Consider the following 15788-nt stretch of genomic DNA (forward strand, 5'->3'; position numbering starts at 1 on the left):
TCTAAAGAATATTCAAAAAATAAGAGAGAAGGTGCAGGTAATCAGAATCAGGAAAAAGGTGGGTGACATGACTACAGAGCCTACAAACAGTGAAAAGAGATTATGGCAATATATTGGAAAATCCAAGTGTAATGGAAGAATTCCTGGAAAAACACAACTCAGCAAAAAATGAAAGGAGATAGAAAATATAAATAGTTTCGTATGTAAGAAACTGGATTATTTAATTTAAAATATTTCCACATAGAAATTTCCAGACTCATCCGGCTTTTCCAGTGAATACTATCTGACATTTAAGGAAGATATACCACTAATCTTAAACTTTCCAGAGAAGGAAAAAAGAGAAAACTCTTTCAACTTGATTTATGAGACCAAGAATAACCTTAATACCAAAATAAGGACATTAAAAGAAAAGAAAACAATAAGCCAGTCTCATTTATGATAGTTGATACAAAAATTCTAAGCAAAATATTAGCAATCGGAATTCATCCGTACCTATATAAAATGGATAATGCAACACAGCCAAATTAGATTTACTCAAGGAATACAAGTGTGGTGTAACATTTGAAAATCAATATAATTCACTATGGTAACAATACAGAAGGAAAATCACATGGTAATTTCAATAGATGCAGATAAGGCATATTAAAATGGACTATTCATGAAAAAGATTCAGCAAATCGAAATAGAAGTTCTGTAATCTAATAAAAGGATCTGTACAACAGCAACAGTGGCAACAAACAAAACCCCACAAAATTCTACAGCAAACAAAATTAAATGAAAGCTTGCAAAATGTTGCAAAGCTTTTTTTCTGAGATCAGGAGGGAAACAAGATATCATGGCTTCAGCCTTATGCTGAAAGTCCTAGCCAGTTCAATAAGACAAGAAAAAAATTAAATCAATAAGGATTGAAAAGGGAAGACATAAAACTTATTTTTTACAAAGGACATGATTCTGTGTCTATAAAATATTAAAGGATAAACTGTTAGAACTACTACATGCTTTGAGTAAAATTGCTGTATACAAAGTATTGCTGTATCCTAGCAACAAACAATGAGAGAAATTGCAAAATGATACCATTTACAATAATATTAAAAAACCAAGCACCTAGGAACCAATGTAATGAAAGATATGTAAGGCCTTGAAGTAGAAAACTATAAAACTTATTGAGAGAAATGAAAGAAAACATAAATATATGGAAGTAACTATATGGAAGTTTCATGGATCAGAAGACTCAACCTTGGAAAGATGTGGCTCTTCCCCAAATTGATGCTTAGATTTCAAGCAATCCCGGTCAAAATCTCAGCAGCATTTTGTGTGTGTGTGTGTGTGTAATTGACTAGCTGACTTTGAGTCTTGTAAGAAAATGCAAAAGATCAAGAATAATTGATTTGAAGAACAAAGTTGGTAGACATCAAAACTTACCACAAAGCTATAGCAATGGAGGCGGTAGGTTCCGGCACATGAATAGACAGAGAGACCATTGGAACAGAGGAGAGTTCAGAAATACACACACAGGTACAAACGCACAGACCCAGACATGCACTAGGCACAAGCGTGCAAAAAGGCACTCGGTCTTTAATCAAGTTGGCACACAGCGCAATGGCTGATGGGGGAGTCTTCTCAGTAAATGGTGCTAGGTCATCTGGACAGCCACAAGGAGCAGATGAAACAATTCCTTCTCACTGTACATAAAAATCAACTCAGGGTAGACTGTCGACCTAAACAACCTTGGCGGGCAAAGATTTCTTAAGCAGAACACAATGAACGCTAGCCATAGAGACAGGATCCATCCGTCTTTGGATAAATTGGACTATTTTAAGCCCTCTTTTAAAAAAAAGAACCAGTATGAACGTGTAACAGTAGGCTGCCCACTGGAAAGGACATTTACTACACAGACACTGACCAAGGGGTCACATCCAATGTATTCAGAGAACTAAAAGTCAGTGAGAAGAAGACAGATATCCGAGTAGTGCAGATGGGCAAGAGACCTGAGCAGACACTTCACAAAAGGGGGCCACTGCTGGCCAATCAGTGTGAAGTAGTGCTCAGGGAAAGTCAAATCCAACCCAGATGAAATTCCGCAACACGTTCATCTGCAACACATCCCTAGATGGGCTAAGACGGAAGGAACGAGCACCGCCAAGCACTGGAGGGGGTGTTTCACACACTCCTGTTGGGGAGTGTACATCTGTATGATGATTTTCGAATGACCTGTGTCCTAAGACCTGGCCACTTCATCCCTATGGACACCTGACAGAAGTGCTCGCGCGTGTGCCAAAAGACGTGCATGGGAATGAGCGTAGCCACATCGCTCAGAAAAGTCCAGAACTGGAACAGCCAGAGGCCCAGCCAGAGTAGAACGGGAGCACAGCTGTTGAGTGTTCTTAGGATCGATCGCACGGGGATCAGGGTGACTGAGAGGCCGCCGCTGCCCCAGCGAGAGGTGTGACGACGGTGAGAAGTCGCCTCACCTACAGAACGTAGGCGAGAGCAGCCCGGCCCACGCGTGTGGTGGAGGCCGGGTGGTGGCTGCTTTGGGGAGGAGGGCAGGGAGGGGGCTGTGTGGATGGGCTCACGTGTGGCAATTCTAAGCTCTGTGAACGCATTAGAGTCCAGACACCCCGAGCCCTGCGTTCCTGCACGTGGCCACCCCTGCCCCGGGGCGTCTCCGCGGCACCTTCTGGCCATCTGCGTCCCCCATTCCTCTCACTTCCCACGTTTGGTCCATTTGCAGGTCCTGCTGTTCTCCCTTCCAAATGAATCCACGAGCCACGCCTCTCAGCCCTTCCGCTGCCGCTGTCCCAGGCCGCCACCTGGTCCCGCCTAGGCTGTGCTGCGGCCTCCTGACCCGTCTCCCTGCTTCTGGCCCTCAGTCCCTTCCCTGTGTCCTCAGCAGCCAGGTTCTCTTCGCTATGAGTCAAGTCCTGTCCCATCAAAGCCGGTGCTTTCAAAATGGCCCCAGAGGCCCGACACGGCCCACCCTCCCTCCCCGGCCTGGGCTCGGCCCCAGCCGCCCTGCAGCCCCGGCCTCAGGACCTTGGCACTCACTCGCTGTTCCTCTGTGCCCGCCTTGCCTGCCCTCCGACACACTCTGCAGGCCACATCTCTTTTTCCCCCACCCAAGCCCTGGGCGGGGGGCTGCCTGCTTCGTTTATGGATGGAGTCAGTGCCAGAGCACGGCTGGCCCCTCCAAGTGCCCGCCTGGGAGGGGGCGAGCTGGCGGGCGGTGCGGGGTGGTGTCACGGCAGGCCAGCGCTGGGAGCCGGGAAGGAAGCGTGGGGGACGACGGGGCCTTCTGGGGCGCCAGGTGCGGGATCCCCGGGCAGGGTCCCCCCGAGTTCTCCCGTCTTGTTCTGCGGCTCCAGACACTTAGGTGTTCTGGTCACAGGAAGGACATTCAGGCCCTGCCCCTGCCGGCGGGCTCCGTCCCCAGCTGCACCGTCTCCCCTGACCTGGGCCTCGGTCGCCGCAGTCAGCTGGCGGTGGCTAGAGCCACGTCCGGACCCTCCTTCTACAGGAGGAGGCCCCTCTGACTGCTCAGGACAGGCTGAGTGAGTGCGGGGCCTTGGGGGGCGCAGGGCTGAGCTCCCCCTTCCCGGGCCTGGCCAGCGGGAGGGGAGGGTCCGAGGGTCCGGCCGTGGGGCCCTCTGTCAGGGCAGAGCTGCGCTGGGGCCCCGAGCCGGGCCTGGGGACAGGAAGCCCCGGGCGGGGGGCCTGCCCGACGCGGGCGGCCGAGTCAGCAGCCCCTCGGAGGCCGCTCTCCCGCTCGGAAGACCTGGGACGCCGCAGCCGGCACCTCACAGGCGGGTGGCCCCGCGTCCCCAGGCAGCCAGCTGACACCTGCCGTCCTTGTGTGGACGTGTCCCTGTTTGGGTGACCGGTCCCGTGGGCCCTGCTTGGGGTGGGCGTACTTGAGGCTTAGGGGAGAGCGGCGGGGCTGGTACGGCTGGGGCTCACCTTCAGACCGAACTCGTTCTGGAGCTGTTCCAGGTCCATCCTGTGGTACAGGGCGGTGACGTCGTGCCGCTCCTCCTGGGGGGCCGTGGCCTGCAGCGGGGCGGGTGGTCACAGGGGCGGGGCGGCTGGCCTGATCCCCCCAACCCCGTCCGCCCCCGGTCCGCGGCCTCACGTTGGCCAGCTGCGTCTCCAGCTCCAGCACCTGGGCCATGTCCTCCCGCACCAGGTCGCTGTTCTGGGGGAGGTTCATGTCCGCCCGAAGCATCGTGGCCACCGACGTCATGAACTGCAGGTAGGCTTCCCGTACCTGAGCCAAAGGGTGCAGGACACCGTCTGGCAGCCTCGGGCACCTTGGCCCCCACGGAGCTCTCTGTGGGGGTGGGGTGGGCATATGCCACAAAGCAGCTCTCGGGATGCTCAACGGCTTGGGGGTTCCAGACGCCCACGCCTCCCAGACCAGGGGCCCTCGGCGCTGGGGCTCATGCTGCTGGCAAGCCGGCGGGTGGGAGGCTGTGAGCCCCGTGGGTGGACGGCGCCTGCTCCGCACACCTGCTGGATGGGCTGCTCGCCGACCCACAGCCAGACGCTTCGTGCCGGGCTCCCTGCTGCCTCCCTTCTGTGTGTGACCCCGTGCCCGAGCAGCTCGCACGGGACCGCAGACCTATCCCAGCGGACTGCACGGCTGCATATGAAGTGCGGGGCACACAGTAGGTCCTAGTAAAGGCCCAGAGCCGTCGGGCGCCAGGGTTCGGGTGGGCTGCCCTAGCCAGGCTCGCCTAGGCCGGGCGTCAGGAGCTGGGTCCTGAGGCTGTGCGTCCCTCCTGGACCCACCTTCTTGGGGCCTGTCTGGGCGGGGGGGGTTCCTCATTTGCAGGCAGGGACCACAGAGGCCACGTCTTCCCAGGTACTTGGCATCAGGCTGGGCTGATGCCGCCAGGCCGGTCTTGGCCAGCAGCTGCCGGGTCTGATCCGTGGCTGCCAGGCGTGAGCCCTTCCAGGGGCCCCAGTCCCTGCTGCTCTGAGCTGGGCTCCTTGGGCTGTTCTCGCAGCCCCACTGCCCACTCCACGGCTCCTTCTTTTGGCCACGCTTGCCTTTTCTCTTGGCTGGACCCTCCCGGCCTAGCTCACAGCCCACCTCCTCCACGAGGCCCCCCACACTGCTTCCAGGCCGTGGGCCATGTCACCTCCTGTCTTTCAGTCTGCTCCCCGGCCTTCCCCCCTGACTCCCCCCTCCACACCCCCCGGCCCTGTCCCGCGCGCCTTGCTGCTGTTCGGTTCCCCATCTCTCTTCTCCCGGGTGCAGGAGGAGGGTGGCTCCGGGAGCAGCCTCAGGGCCCGGGTGGCTTGCACTCAGCCTCTACAGGCCACGTGCAGTGAGCCCGCGGTGTGGACCGCAGTCCTGCCCTGGCGAGATGGGGATGGCAGGTGTGCCCCTCGGGGCTGCAGGGCTGAGTGGATCCCCGAGCCTGCCCCTGGGGGTTCAGGGACACCCCTACGATGGTGACAAAGGCACGGGTCCACGTCTGCATGTCCAGCCCTCAGTGCCGGGCTTGAGCCACGCAGGTGGCTAGCTGAGGGGCTGGTGTTGAGCGACACACAGGGAGCCGGGCCACAGGTGGGCCCTGGAGTGACGGGCGGAGGGCGCCCAGAGTGGAAGGGGCCGGCGGGAAAGCGCCAGGCGGGCAGGTCCAGCGTCGGCTGCCCCTGACTCACCTTCTGGTCGCTGCCCTCATTGAAGTAGTGCTCTCGGGACGGCATGCCCAGGGTTGGCTGGTCTATCTGGAGACAGAGCGTGGGACCCTGGGCATGGAGCCGGGACACCCCTAGCCTTGCCGAGGTGGGCCCAGCCCCCTCCCCTCCACCGTGCTGTGCCTGGTGGGAACGGGCGCTCCATCTGGAACGTGTGCAGGTACTGGGCCCCGACCCCTGCTCTGGGGCTGGACTGCAGGTGCGCTGAGGGGTGGCCAGGGCCTCGGACAGCCCCCCTCCCAGAGCGGAGTGTGTGTTCCACGCGGGGTCCTCTGTGGCCTATCTGTGGCCAGTGGTGGCTCTCTGAGGTCGGGCTTTCCGTGCTGCTGCCAAAGGCCTGGACGGACCGTCCCGAGGACCAGCTCGGCACCTGGGCCGCCCCTCTGGCCCAGCAGAAACCCAGACCATTGGCACAGGTCCCCTGAGCTGCAGGTGTGGATGACAGCAGGGCCCTGGGAGCATTCGCGGGCCACCCGCCCCCTGTGGCAACAGCTGTCTCCCCGCTGCCCTGCGGGCGCCCCCAGCCAGGCCCAGGGGACCCGGCCTGCCCGGCCCCCCGGCGCGGCTCGTACATAGATGATGTGTTGGCTGGAGTTCTGGTCGTCGTTCCAGATGAAGAGGTCGATGAGGACCCGCCGGTTGAACTGCGCGTTCATCACGGCCAGCTGCTGCTCCAGTTCCCACCGGGCACCTGGGGGCCGGCACCCCGTGCTGGAGACCTGTCAGGACCTGGGGTCCTAGCCCAGCCCCTCGTCCAGAGTCCACGGGGATCAGCAGGGCCCGGAGAGCAGCGCTGTGCGCCCCCGACCCCCCGAGAGCAGGGAGCAGAGCCCATGCTGAGAGCCGGGGCCCCGGCCCTTCCCTAGGGCTCTGGAAGGGATGCCCCTCTGCAGAGCGGAGGGGCCCACCGCTGGGAGCCCGCCAGCAGCTGCTGCACACTCTCCGGCTCGGGCCTGGAAGGCCCAGGGCCCCCCGCCCATGCGAGGCCGCCACCAGGCCCTGCCTTACCTACACTCTCGCTCCACTTGTCCGTGGCCACTGGCCAGCCTCCTACCGCCTTCAGGATGTCCAGCAGGGGCTGCGAGTCTCGCTTTTCTATCTCACCTGAGAGGGGAGGGAGCGGTCGCTCACCCGATGCCCTGGCGGGGAGGTGGGGGGGGCGGGCGTGACACCCGCCGGCACGTGGACCCGCGGGGATGCTGACGCCCAGCGCGGAGCCTGACCCTCCCGGTGCAGACTCTGCAGCACAGGACACGCAGGGGCCTGGAAAGACCAGGGACGGGACGCAGGCGGGAAAGGGGCCTGGGGTCGATGGAAGCACAGGCGTCACCAGGACAAGGCTGTGGAAGGGAGGCCCCGAAGCTCAGAGCAGCCCAGGCAGCACTCTGGAAGGCCGGGAACAGGCAGGGGTGGGGGTCCACGCCGGCGGCTGGGAAGCCCGCGTGCCCTCCAGCTCCAGCGCCGGGTGGACTGAACTGCTGACAGAGCACGGAGCACAGCTTCCCAGCATGGGGGTGCCCAGGAAGCTTGGGAGAACTTGGCACAAGAACCCGCGAGGGTGGGAATAGAGCTGGCCCGCTGCTGACGGGGTGGAGGCTTGGGGCGGGGAGGGCCTCGCCGGTTGGTCGCTCGACCTGGAGGGGCGGGCTGGGAGGGGGGCGGTCCAGGGGGAGGGGGCGGCTCCAAGGGCGCCCTGATGGGGGCCGGGGCCTGGGGGAGCGAGAAGCAGGGTGTCCCACGTGGCTGGTGGGGGCACACTGGGCTTGCTCTCTTGGGTCCTGAGTTGGGAGCAGGGACAAAACCTAGGGAGCTGCCAGGGCCGGGTCAGGTCGGCCGTGTCGGGCAGATCGTTACAGGAGTTACTGTTTGGCTTCCTGCGCTGGTTCCTGTAGTGACGGCCTGGCCGCCTGGCTGCAGACCGGGGGTCGGAGTTGTGTTTTTATACACGGTCTGGCCCTGGCCCTTTCGTACATTTGGTCTCTCAGGCCAGAAACTCTATACAGGTGGGAACTTCACCTGGCAGGTGCTGGCCAGACTGGATCCCGTGACCTCCTGTTTCCATGGGGAGGAGAGGAGCGTGCCAGCCCAGGACCCCATGGAGACACCCCGATAATGCTGGGGGCCCTAGGCACACCAGAAACAAACCCCGCCCTGCAGAAGACCCCTGGGGAAACAGCCAGCCGCAGACCCTGGTGCCGGGGAGGGGAAGCGGCCCCCAGAGCAGCCGGAACCACAGGCCGGGTTTGCAGGCCCCCAGGCAGGCGCCTAAGGGAAGACGGGCCGGAGGGCCCCCAAGTGTGTGAACCTCTTAACAGGAACCAAAGCACTGGGAAACTCCCCCCACCCCTGCCGCACAACACACACATACACACATACACACCATAGGTAGAATGCCCAGATACACACATATATGTACACACAATACACACAAAACACACACATACACACAGACACATGGACATACACACAGACACACACAGACACACATGCCTACACACATACATATACACATATATACGTACCCACACACACATGCACACACACAGAGACATACACACACAGACATAATACCCATATACACATATATGTACACACACATAGACACACACACACATACAGGCATACAGACATATATATATACCCCCCCCCACACACAGACGTAATACACATATACGTGTACACACACACATACACACAAAACACATAAACACACACAGACACACACATGGACACACAGACACACACAGACACACACATGCCTACACACAGACATATACACATATATACGTACCCACACACACATGCACACACACATGCACACACACACAGACATAATACCCATATACACACATATGTACACACACATAGACACACACACACATACAGGCATACAGACATATATATATACCCACACACACACATAGACATAATACACATATACGTGTACACACACACATACACACATAAACACATACACATACACACACACATGTTCCTGCACACATGTGCATACACACACAATAGACATGTATTTGCATCTACACACACACACACAATACACATATACGTGTACACACATATACACACAAAACACACACATACACACAGACACACAGACACACACACACACAGACGCACAGACACACAGGGTAGGATTTTCTCTCGATTCCGCCTTCAGTCAGGCTCCTGCACCTTCTGCTGGGCCCATCACCGCACCTCCTGGTAAAATCCAGTTTTAGCAAGAACGCTGCGTGGTCGTTTTAACGAGAAGCCCCCCCGCCCCTTGAATATCTGATCCCTCTCGGTAGCTGACCGCAGTCCTCGCCCTCACTGTCCCCCAGGTGATGTCTGACTGCCTGGCCTGCCTTCGGCAAGAATCCCATTAGGTTAGTTTTGCCAGACACGCCCCCCCCCCATGTTTCCTGTTAGTAAGATCTTCCATTCACTGACCCCTCCTGCCCCTGGGCTATAAACCCTCACCTGCCTGCGTCGCTGTGTTTGGAGTGGAGCCCAATCTCCTTCCCCTCTTGCTAGACCCCACCGCGCTGATGCCTGCACCTACTGAGATGGCCCTGAAGAGTCTGCCTCTTACTATCTTTACCAAGTGTCCTGAATAATGTTTCCTTCAAACCACACACAGGCACGTGCACACACACGCGTGTGCATTTCCCTGGGCACAGTGTGGCTGGTGGGGTCAGGGTGTGAGCCGGTCCCGGGCAGCTGGCAGTCAGCCTGGACCCCGTAGGGCACCTGGGCCTGGTGGCCAGCCAGGGGGAGCACACAGCTCCCACCGGCACGACTTTGGAGAGGCGCCCACTCCACTGTGCTCTGTCTCAGGGCTATGGGGTCCTGGAACAGGGTCCTGGCGGGGCAGCTCCATCGGCCACTCACTCTCGTTCATGCAGGAGCGGTACAGCATCTTGGCCTTCTGTACAGCTGGCCGATCCTTGGTGGTAGAATTCTCCAGCACCCCTGTGGGCAGAGGAGAAACCGGACAGAGGCCTGAGGAGGCTGCTGGGGAGGCCAGGTCAAAGGTGCCCGTGTCCCTGCCGCACCCAGTGGAGGCCCTTATCCCAGGGGACTCCCCCTCCCCTGGGCCCACTGACCCGATGGGCCGTCCCCACTCCTTGGGTGGAGGCCACGCTCACCTTTGAGAATGATCTCCAGCTCATCCTGGAGGATGTCGAAGACGCTGTATCGCGAGCTGGCCTCGGGGATCACATGGCGCTGCAGCCAGCCCCCGCACGCGTACTGGTAGAAGTCGTCACAGGGCTTCTTGGACGGGTCCATGTTCTGGAGGATCCTGGCGGCTGCTCGTCCCCAGGGGGTGCAGAGGAAGAGGGGAGATCCGGTGTGGACAGCCCGGTGGGCTGTCGGGGATTCAGTCACAGCCCTGTGCCCTCAGAAGCGTTAGTCAGCCCGGGACCTCAGGGAGGTCAGCAGCAGGGCCTCCAGTTCTAAGGACCCCACTTATCAGCCACGTGAGCTCGGACCCCGTGACCTCTCCGATCCTCCGCTCACGCATCTGCGAATCCGGGACGCCTGGGTCACACAGATGGCCAGGTGTTGGCCAAGCCCGCCCGGCTCACCGCGAGCGCTCAGCACTGGCCCTGCCCTGGAGCCCCCTCACCGGTCCGTGCGTCCGTGGGGGAGGGTGGCTCTCGCCCACCATAGGGGTTTGTTTTCTGTTGGAGCAGATGGGTTTGCTCCCAGAACCCCATGTGGCACGGACAGTGGGGCCCCCATGTTCCCGGCAGGATGCTTTCAGCAGAGGTGGCCAGGCTGGACCCCAAGCCAGGACCCTCCCTCGCCTTCTGTTCCACTTGGCTGGGACCTCACAGGGGGCAGCCCCACAGGAGTCCATGCACTACCCCAATCCATTTCTGAGTTTTTACACTAGTGTTTCTTCACACCATTTTCACTGTGTTTTATCTGGAAATAATGGCACGTGGCGCCCAGTTTTAAGACAAATTCCTGGGAGACAACTTGAGAGAGTGTGTGTGTTTGTGTGACCTGCCTTCTGTAAGTGCAAAAAAGAGCGCCTGGGGTCCCTGTGCCAGCTTCACTGTGGTCACGGGGGCCTCTGCAGGCAGGGAGCAGCTTCCTGGGGGGCAGGGCAGGTGAGACACCCGCAGTAGAGTCCCTGCCCCCAGGCACATCCAGGGTCTGCCCACCAGCCAATGCCGCGTCTCGGGAGTGCGGTGGCTCCCTGTGGCCTCAAGCAGCGCCTGTGCCAGCATCACGGGGGGCCCCCGAGCCCCCTGGCAGGGCTGTGGGAGGCTCGGAGGGAAGGGGGGCTTACCTGCCATCACGCAGCCAGGGGTGGTGCAGGTTTCGCTTGCGTCCCTGGGCTTTTGGACGTCTGCCGGCAAGGAGTAGTGTGAGCACTTGGCGAGGATGGTCGGTGCCGGTGGGGCTGGCAGGGGTGGGCGGGGCACAGGTGGGGTGGGAAGGGATGGGGCCGGCAGGGTTAAACCTCGGCCACCCCCACCCCCATGGGCGGTCCAGCCTGGGCCCTGAGGGCATCTGGAGGGCAGCCTGCATCCTCCCTGGGTGGCCCAGTCCTGGGGCCTTAAGTGAGGGTAAGCTCATTCTGGCTTGACCCCTGCAGTGACCCCTGCAGTGACCCTGCAGTGACCTGTGATCCCCACAGCTGAGGGCTGAAGCTGGCCATTCTGCCCTCCTGCCTGTCGGCCCAGCCAGCCTCACCCATCAGGCGTCACCTCCTCCAGACAGCCTGCCTGTGCTGCCCCGTCCCTGCACGCCCTTACTCCCTCCCAACCCCCCACCCCCTCACCTGCTGGTTGTATCAATGGGCAGCTGCAGAACCTCAGGAGCCGCTCCCTGAAACTGCCGGTTCCCAGGCGCCCAGGGAGCATTCTGCATCAGCAGGTGCTCACGGCTGCATCCCTGCCACTGCCCTTTCTTCCCACGGGACCCTGGTGCCCTGGGCAGGGCCCCCGTCCTGCCGCACACCCCGGGCCTGCAGTGGAACCCAGCCTGCCCATGCGGGGTGCCATCTCCTAGCACCCCCCTGCTCGGGTCGTGCTGGGAGGGAAGATGGGACTACCTCGGGGTGTTCGCTTTACAATGGTCTTCTCTTCCTTTGAGAAGCAAAGCCGGCTAGTAAAGAGTGGCAGCTGCTTCCCTGGGGAGAAACACAGAACTCAGCTCTCCTGCTGCCACCGCTTCCCGGGTGCCTTGGGGCCGACCTGGGGCAGCACAGGCATTCTCCTGCGGAGGGGGTCCTGGGGGCTCTGGGGATTCCTTGTGTAGGGCTGTGGCCCCTTCCCGCTGTAGTGAGGGCTGGTCACCAGGCACACCAAGACACAGGGGCTCCAGCAGAACTCAAATCTGAGCAGAGGGGGAGGCCCGCCGGCCCTGGGGCCGCAGCTGCTGGGCCCAGAGGGGTCCTGAGGCAGGACCTCTCCCCTAAGAAGTGCTCTCTGACATCCTCCTCTACCGCGGGGCCACGGGCCTCACCCAGGCGGGGGTGGGCAGCCCCTGGGGTCTACCAAGACAGGGACGATAAGCCCTTTAAGGGGGAAAGGATGTCCTCTGGGGGGAATCTTCCTGGCCCACTGGCCTCAGCTCCAGCCCCTCCACCTGTGCAGGCAGCTGAAAGTGCAAAGCTGCCCTCCCTCATTTGTCCACTATGTAGGGGGGCGGGCACGGCCTGGAGGGGGTGCAGGAAGGGGGCGTGAGTGCAGGGAAGGGGGTCAGGTCCAGGGAAAGAGCCTACCAGGCATGGCCACCTTCCCCACCAGGGAGACCCACGGAGAGGTGGGCAGGAGGGAACAGGGCCTCATTCAGGTCAGGGCTGTGGGCAAGCCTGGGACCCAGTTCAGCCCGGCCCCTGAGACCGCAGAGGGTGTAGGAGGCCCTGAATGTGCTGGGTGTCCCCTGGGGGCCTGGCCATTGGAGGGAGTGTTTATGAGATGTGTGATCTGGGGGGTGGGGGTGTGGGGAGAGGTGTTTCTCCTCCACCTGTTAGTGGCTGTTCTTTCCACCCATCCATTTGTTCGTCCATGAATCCAACATTTGCTAATATTATCAACCAGCCCTGGTGCTGGGCTCTGGAGATTCAGACCTGAGTCCCACACGGGCACTGCCCTTAAGGGGCCCCCAGTCCAGTGGAAAAGGAGAAAAGTGATGCATAGATTGAGGCAAACCGTGGACGGTCCCATGGATCAGAAACAGAAATGCAGTGCTCAGTGGGTGCTACGTCTGTCTGCCCCACGGGCATCTGCCAGTCTCAGCAACCCAGAGCCTCTGGACAAGGGCCACGCCCTCGGTGGAAGAGTGGACTAGGCATCTGAGCTCTGGCCAAAGAGATGGTGGGGGAGAAGGGGTCTTTGCTTCTGATTAGGATGCAGAAGGTCTAAGCAGACTGTGGCTATTTCACCTGCAACCAGAGCAGGAGGAGGGGCAGGGCTCCTCCAGGAGGGGTATGGAGTGGGGGGATTTTTAACAAGCCCTTTGCTCCTGCCCGTGGGCTGGAGGGAGGGATCCGGGTTCCAAGGAGCCCCTGTCACACAAGCCTCTGGTTCCTGCTCTGGGGCCTCCCATAATGCATGGCGGTGATGCAGGTGAAGGCAGGGCCAGGGCAGGAAAGCTGGGAGAAATCCTCCTTCATGAGGAAACAGGCAAAAGTGACCCATGACCAAGAAGAAAACCCCAAAACAGTTCAAAGTGGATTCGTTGGTGACCAGGTGTCAGAGTTAGCAGACAAAGTCTTTAAACTCACCATGATAATTAAGATAAAGGGTCTTGTACAAAAGACAGAAAAATATGTAGATAGATGGTGAATTTTACCAGATAAATGGGAATTCTAAAAAAGGACTAAATGGAAATGTAATAGAAAGAGTGAGCAATTCATTTTTTGGGTTTAAAAACACACTGAATACTGCAAAAGAAAGTATTAGTGTCAGCATATATAGGTCAGTGTCAATGATCCAACCTGAAGCACAAAGGAAAAAGATGAAAAAACCGAACGGAGAAAAACATCTAAAAAACACCCAGAGCTGACATGGTAGTTAACAGTGAGAGACTGGGTGATTTCCCCTAAGCCTGGGGACAGGCAGCACTGTCCTCTCTCATCTCTCCTATCCAACATCACATGAGAGGTCCTGCTGGTTCAATATGACAAGAAAAGGAAATATAGGTAACACAGACTGGAAAGGACGTAATAAAACTCTATTTGCAGATGACATGGTCATCTATGTAGAAAATCCCAAAGAATCAAGCAAAACAAAACAAAACAAAACAACAACAACAAAAAACTCCTGGAACTAATAAGAGACGATAGTAGGTGGCAGGATACAAGATTAATATACAAATTGCTTTCTTATATATTAGCAATGAACAACTGGAATTTGAAAATTTCAAAGCAATACCACTTACAATAGCACCTAAAAAATGAAAAAGTTAAGTATAAATCTAACAAAATATGTACAGGACCTATATGTGGAAAACTATAAAACACTGATGAAAAAAATCAAATATGTAAAGAAATGGAAAAATATTCCGTGTTCACGGACTGGAAGACAGCATTATTAAGATGTTGATTCTTCTTAACTTGATCTACAGATTCAAAATAATTCCAATCAAAATCCCAGCAAGCTATTTTGTATTTATTGACCAACTGATTCTGAAGTTTGTATGGAAAGGCTCAAGTAGCTAGAACAGACAACAACAATGAAGAAGAATGAAGTTGGAGAGACACATGACTTGATTTCAAGACTTACGATAAGGCTACAAGTAATCAAGATGGCATAGTATTGGCAAAAGAAGAGACAAATAGATCAATGCAACAGAAAAGAGAGCCCAGAAATGGACCCACACAAATACAGTCAACTAACCTTTGACAGAGGAGCAAAGGCAATTCGATGGAGAAAGTATAGCCATTCAATAAATGCTCCAAAAGGCAAATTGGACATTCAGATACAAAAACAAACCAAAAAAATTAGGCACAGGCCTTATGCCTTACACAAAAATTAACTAAAAATAAACCACAGACATAAATATAATATGCACAGCTGTAAAACTTCTTGAAGAAGACAGGAGAAAACCTACATGACTTTGGGTTTGGTGACGACTTTTAAAATACGACACAAATAGCATGATCCATGAAAGAAAAACTCGACAAGTGAGGCTTCATTGAAGTGCTGACAAGTTGTTTTCTAAATTGTTGAATAAATAAAAAATGGGGGTGGTGGTGGAATAGACAAGTCTTCCAAACAGAAGAATTCCAAATAGATTACACAGATACTCCATTTCTAAGGATGTGTAGTGTAACTCCCCACCCCTTAAGTTTGGGCTGCATGTGCTGCCTTCCTTCCAAAGAGGACAGTGTGGAAAGAGAGGGGACAAAGGTACCTATACAATGGAAAAAGCTGACAAACACTACCTCAAGCCATGTGATCAAGGTTGACATCAATGTGGTAAGTCACTGAAATTATGTCCCCTTGGTCTGTAGGCTTCCTCCCCAAAACATCACCCCAGTCTGAACATCAGACAAATGAGAGACATTCTACAAAATACCTGGCCAGTCCTCCTAAAAACTGTCAAGATCATAAAAATCAAGGGAAGGCTGAGAAACCATCACAGCCAAGAGTCCAAGGAGATTTGCTAACTAAGTCATGTGGGGTCCTGGGACAGAAAAGGACATGAGGGGAAAACTGAGGAAATATGACTAAAGCATGGACTGGGTTAATAGTAATATATAAACATTGGTTCATTACTTGTGACAGATGTATCACACTTATGTGATATAAGATGTGGTATGAAGTATATGGGAATTGTGTACTCTCTTTGCAATAATTCTGTAAATCTAAAGCTGTTATAAAATTTAGAAAAGTTGGACTTCCCTTGTGGTCCAGTGGTTAAGACTCCATGCTTCTTCCAATGCAAGGGGCCTGGGTTTAATCCCTGGTCAGGGAACTAAGATCCCACATGCCGTGTGGCATGGCCAAAAAAAAGAAAAAGAAAAAGAAATTTAGAAAAATTACTTTGAAACAACACGAGCAGAGGATCTGAGATCTGTGGAACCATATTAAATAGCTTAGCATCCATGTAGCTAG

General features: G+C 56.2%; 1 protein-coding gene across 1 annotated transcript in view; it reads right to left on the reverse strand.

Annotated features, from left to right (window-relative positions):
• MMEL1 (membrane metalloendopeptidase like 1) overlaps positions 1 to 15788 on the reverse strand; it is a gene marked incomplete at its 5' end in the record, with an annotated part of 33518 nt that overhangs the window by 6346 nt on the left and 11384 nt on the right. The window contains 9 exons of the mRNA XM_079941062.1: positions 3958 to 4047; positions 4130 to 4264; positions 5671 to 5736; positions 6279 to 6397; positions 6715 to 6810; positions 9598 to 9678; positions 9855 to 10016; positions 11009 to 11068; positions 11777 to 11854. Of these exons, the coding sequence (XP_079797188.1) occupies positions 3958 to 4047; positions 4130 to 4264; positions 5671 to 5736; positions 6279 to 6397; positions 6715 to 6810; positions 9598 to 9678; positions 9855 to 10016; positions 11009 to 11068; positions 11777 to 11854 (887 nt within the window). The remainder of the gene's footprint in view (positions 1 to 3957; positions 4048 to 4129; positions 4265 to 5670; positions 5737 to 6278; positions 6398 to 6714; positions 6811 to 9597; positions 9679 to 9854; positions 10017 to 11008; positions 11069 to 11776; positions 11855 to 15788) is intronic.

The sequence above is a fragment of the Stenella coeruleoalba genome (genome assembly GCF_951394435.1).
Source record: "Stenella coeruleoalba genome assembly, chromosome: 1".
Taxonomy (NCBI): Eukaryota; Metazoa; Chordata; class Mammalia; order Artiodactyla; family Delphinidae; genus Stenella; species Stenella coeruleoalba.